The 5,023-nt window shown below is 40.1% G+C and overlaps 1 protein-coding gene across 1 annotated transcript; it reads left to right on the forward strand.

Moving 5' to 3' along the window:
* Positions 1-4,054: 4,054 nt before the first annotated feature.
* LOC107465026 (uncharacterized) lies at positions 4,055-4,732 on the forward strand. The gene has a single exon (XM_016083999.1). It carries the CDS (start codon positions 4,055-4,057, stop codon positions 4,730-4,732), a length of 678 nt encoding a protein of 225 aa, XP_015939485.1.
* The last annotated feature ends 291 nt before the right edge of the window (positions 4,733-5,023 follow it).

Below are 5,023 nucleotides of genomic sequence, written 5' to 3' on the forward strand. Positions count from 1 at the left end.
TCCACGCGTACGCGTGGAGTGACACGTAAGCGTGAATGGGTGGAAGGGAATCAACGTGTACGCGTGTATCACGCGTATGCGTGGTGGGTTATTTAGAGAGGCGACGCGTACACGTGGGGTGACGCGTACGCGTGGGTTGGTTTGGCGCTAAAGGCACAATTTCAGCCCACTTTACACACAACTCTCGGGTTTTTGTATGGAAGGTGGAATGTTGGGATCCACGCGTACGCATGGGTGATGCATACGCGTGGATGGTCAAAAAACTTGGGACCACGCGTACGCGTGGGGGACGTGTACGCATGGGTTGGTGATCTGTTTTTCCAAAATTTTTCAAGTCCTTGCACCAAACCAAGCATTCCAAACCCCCAAACAACTACCAAAACACCATAAAACCTAATTTAACCTACTGGACTCCCAAATAAACATAACTAACCAAACAAAACATGAAACTAAACTAATTATTACTAATATTTACAACAGGGAAAAAGGGAAAGATGTTACCATGGTGGGGTGTCTCCCACCTAGCACTTTTATTTAGTGTCCTTAAGTTGGCCTTATGGGGAGCTCCTATCAAGGTGGCTTGTGCCTGAATCCATCCTTGAACATCCACCAATACTTGGACTTCCAGTAAGCTCTATCTTCCAAAGTTAATAACTCCAAGCCTTGATGGAGTTCCTTATAAGCCATGGGCTCCCAAAAGTGATTCTCCTTGTATGATTCGAGATCCCACACTTTGTTTTCACACCCATCCTTGAGTTGATCATGGTAAGTTCCTCCGAGTGGTGAGCAAGTTGAATTCTTACTTAGGCACCAAACGATCCTCCTAGACCCATCCAATTGAGCACTAGTCCAACCTTTGCTCCTTGAAGTTTCAATCTTAATGAGCCTAGACTTATGGCGGCGCCAACCACTAAACATCCTCCTCTTATGCTTAAATCCACAAAGCGCCCTAAGTTGGCCATCCTTCTCAAGCAAACCATATTCAAGTAGGATAATAAAGGTGAGAGTTAGGAGTTTTACCCACTCAAACGAAGAATTGGATGACAACCTAGGTGGAGGAGTTCCCAACCGTCTTGATAAGGTGCATTCTACTACCGTCCATCCTCTTATAGAGGCTTTCACCACTTGGCAAGGTTCTTCAAGCTCTACCTCTTGCCAAGCTTCCTCAAGCTCATATGCTTCTTCACCAATTTCTTCAAGCTCTTCCCTATCACTTAAATCATAGATAGGAGGTTTAGTGAAGTCTACCTCATCATCAATTCCAAGTGACATGGGGAAGGATTCCTCAAACTCAAAAGGATCACATGTTGATGCGAAATCATCATAGATAGGGGGACCTATTACTTGGAACATTTCTTCCAATTCTTCACTCATAGTATGCCTTGGAGGTAGTATACTATCCTCCTCAACACGAATTCTAAGCTCTATGGAAGAAGGCTCTTCAACTTGAGATTCCCCTTTGCACTCAACATCTCCTAAAACTTCAACTATCCCTTCCTTTGGCTCTATAATCTCCACCTCCTCCTCTTGTTGTACTTCTGGTCTCAACTCTTCTTCTTCATCTTGAAGTTTCAAGTCCATCCCCTCACTAAGCTCTTTGGTTGCTTCTCCATATTCAATAATGGGAGTACCTTGATTGCAAGGGCTTAGGTGGGATAAGTACGTGTTGCTAACTACTTCCGCCACGGTAGCAATCGCGGCTTGTAGCTACTTAAACTTCTCTTGCTTCTCCTTTTCTTGCCTTTGGATATGAGATTTAAGATCTTCGAGTCCTAGCCAAAGGGCATGAATAGGAATGGGTGTAGGAAGAGAGGGTTCATTGTTTGAGGGAGGGGTATTGTAGTTGGAAGGTGGTTCATCTTGGTGAAAGTCTTGAGGTGGTGTATGTGAAGTTTGTGGCTCATGGGAGTCTTAATGTTGGGAATGTGGTGGTTCTAGGTATGGTTCATATGATGGTTGGTATAGTGTGTGTGGATTAGGATCACATGGAGATGAATGGTGGAAAGGGGCTTGTGAGTGAGGTTGGTAACAATGTTGAGGGTTTGGATCATAATTGGGCACATCTTGGGGTGGAGTGCAGCCATTAGAGGTTGGAGGAGGTTGTTGCCACGAAGATTGATCATAAGCATGTGGCTCCTCCCTAGATTGAAATCTGTCCCCCCATTGTGGTTCCTCATTGAAGCTTTCATACCCTACAACACAATTGTAGCCAAACTCATAGCCAAAGTGATGAGAATTCATATTGACAAGAGAAAATAAAAACAAATACTAAAAAGAAACAAAGAAAGCTAGATCAAAAACAAACAAAGAGACAAAAGGTAAACATATTCACAATATTTACAATAGCCAATAAAATAACACCATTGCAATTCCCCGGTAACGACATCATTTTGATGAAAGAGATTCGCTTGACGGTCTAGAATTTCCTCAAATGATGAATGAAATCTCGTTGTAAGTATAGCTCTAGACCAACAAACAATCCTCCCAATAAAAAATATTGGTTGTCATAAGTACAAACCCCAATAAGAATTTTTAACTGAATTATTTAAACCTCATGTCGTCTCACAAGGAATTGCAATGACGTGCTCAATTATTGACTATGAAGATGCAAGGGGGTTTGATTTTTGTAAAAAAGGGCAAGAAAAGTAAAGGAACAAATAAAGAAAGCAGTTAATAAAAGAGAGACATCCTTGGCAAGAATTGAGAATCTAGGCTTTCTATCGTAGTCACTAATAACAATAATTAACAAGAATTTATCTTATTATGTCATCCCCAACGATGGAAGAAGGTATCATGTTATATTCACACTCGAAGAAAATTTAATAACACTAGCTAATCTCAATCCAAATGTCCTAATTAACTCACTAAGTGAATTAGCAAGAGATTAGAGTTAATGGAAATAATACTAGCTAACAACTTTAGATCACCAACATAGTTGGGTCTAATGACTCAAGATCACCTAGTTTCTCTTTCAAGCCAAGAATGCTAAAAAATCTACTCTAAAGCCCAACCAAGTATTTTGTCAAACACTCGGTGGGTATGAAATAAAAATGTAATAAATTGCAAAGGAAACAAGATGACCAATTCAAATCATCAATAGAACATCAAATATCAATTTTGCATTAAATGAGAGATCCAAATCCAATATGAGTTCATCAACACAAAAGAGAGCATTAAGTGAAATTAACAAGAATACTTAGAGAAACAAAGGTGTAGAAACAAGAAATCACAATGGAAGTAAGCATGAAAACAAGAATTGAACATGGATCTATGATGCAAATAACCCTAGAATCCTAACTCTAGAGAGAAGTGGGAGCTTCTCTCTCTAGAAACTACACTCCCCCTTGCTCAATCTTCAATTCTGCATGAAATATCCTCAGAAACGAGTTGGGTTTGAGCCTGGGCAGCTCAAAAATCCCCCCAGCATTTTCACTTTAATGAAGTCACATGTGAGCACCGACGCGTACGCGTTATGTACGCGTATGCGTCGCCATGCGACTTCACATTCACGCGTGCGCATCTGCTGTGCGTGCGTGTCGATCTAAGCACTCCAAATCCTTGTTTCTTTATGGATTCTCCACCATGCATGCTTTTCTCTTTACTTCTTCCATCCAATACTTGCCTTATGAACTTGAGATCACTCAACAAACACATCAAGGCATCAAATGGAATTAAAGTGAATCAAATTAAAATTAGCAATTTAAAGGCCTAAAAATCATGTTATCACTCTTAAGCACAAAATCAATGATAATTATAAAACCATGCTATTTCATTGAATAAATGTGGGAAAAGGGTGATAAAATCTCCTGAATTAAGCACAAGATAAACCACAAATTTAGGGTTTATCAGCGTGCCTACCACCATAATCTCTGACAGAGATCCTCGTTTCTCTTCAAGATTCTGGGGGGCATTTCAAAAAGCATTTGGGACCCAATTTAGTTTAAGTACGGCGTATCATCCTTAAAACGATGGCCAATCAGAGAGAACAATTCAAACCCTAGATGACATGTTGAGGACTTGCGTTTTGGACCAACTAGTGAGTTAAGATTGGTATATGCCGCTAGTGGAGTTTGCGTATAATAACAGTTACCATGTGAGTATCGGAATGGCTCCGTATGAGGCTTTGTATGGGAGAAAGTGTCAATCCCCACTATGCTGGTATGAATATGAGGAAACAAGTTTGTTAGGGCTTAAGTTAGTAGCTGAAACTGCTGAACAAATTAAGAAAATTCGAAGCCAAATGCTTACCGCTCAGAGTCGCCAAAATAGCTACGCCAATCGGAGACGAAAATCGTTAGAATTTGATGAAGGAGATTATGTATTCCTAAGTGTTACTCCAATAACAGGAGTGGGAAGAGCAATTAAGGCAAAGAAATTAAATCCTCGTTATATCGATCCGTTTCAGAACCTGAAGAGAATTGGGCCGGTGGCGTATCGAATAGCTCTACCACCACATCATTCGAACCTGCACGACGTGTTTCACGTGTCGCAGCTTCAGAAATACACCTTTGATGCTAGCCATATTTTAGAACCTGAATCTGTTCAAATGAAAGAGGATTTAATGCTTCAAGTGACTCCGGTTCGAATTGATGACACTAGTATTAAGCGATTATGCGGAAAGGAAGTCTCATTAGTAAAAGTTGTTTGGAGTCGAGCTGAAATTGAGGAACACACTTGGGAACTTGAGTCAAAAATGAGAAAAGACTATCCACACCTATTTTCAGGTAACTGAATATGAATTTTGGGGGCAAAATTTTTAATTAGGTAGGTAGGATGTAAATCCCAGAAAATTAATAAATAATTAGTCAATAAATTAATTTTTATTCAAAAAGTTTAGGAAAATCAATTTTTATAATCTAGAGGAGTAGAAATATTAAAAATACAAATTTTGACACTAATTTTAAATATTTTGGCCCAAAACCGGACCAACAGACCAAACCGGTTAGACCGGATTCAAACCGAGCCCAAGCTCAACCTATAAAGCCACTAAACGAGCCATCTCCATTTTCGTTTCTGCAATTAC

This window comes from Arachis duranensis, chromosome 9, assembly GCF_000817695.3.
Source record: "Arachis duranensis cultivar V14167 chromosome 9, aradu.V14167.gnm2.J7QH, whole genome shotgun sequence".
Taxonomy (NCBI): Eukaryota; Viridiplantae; Streptophyta; class Magnoliopsida; order Fabales; family Fabaceae; genus Arachis; species Arachis duranensis.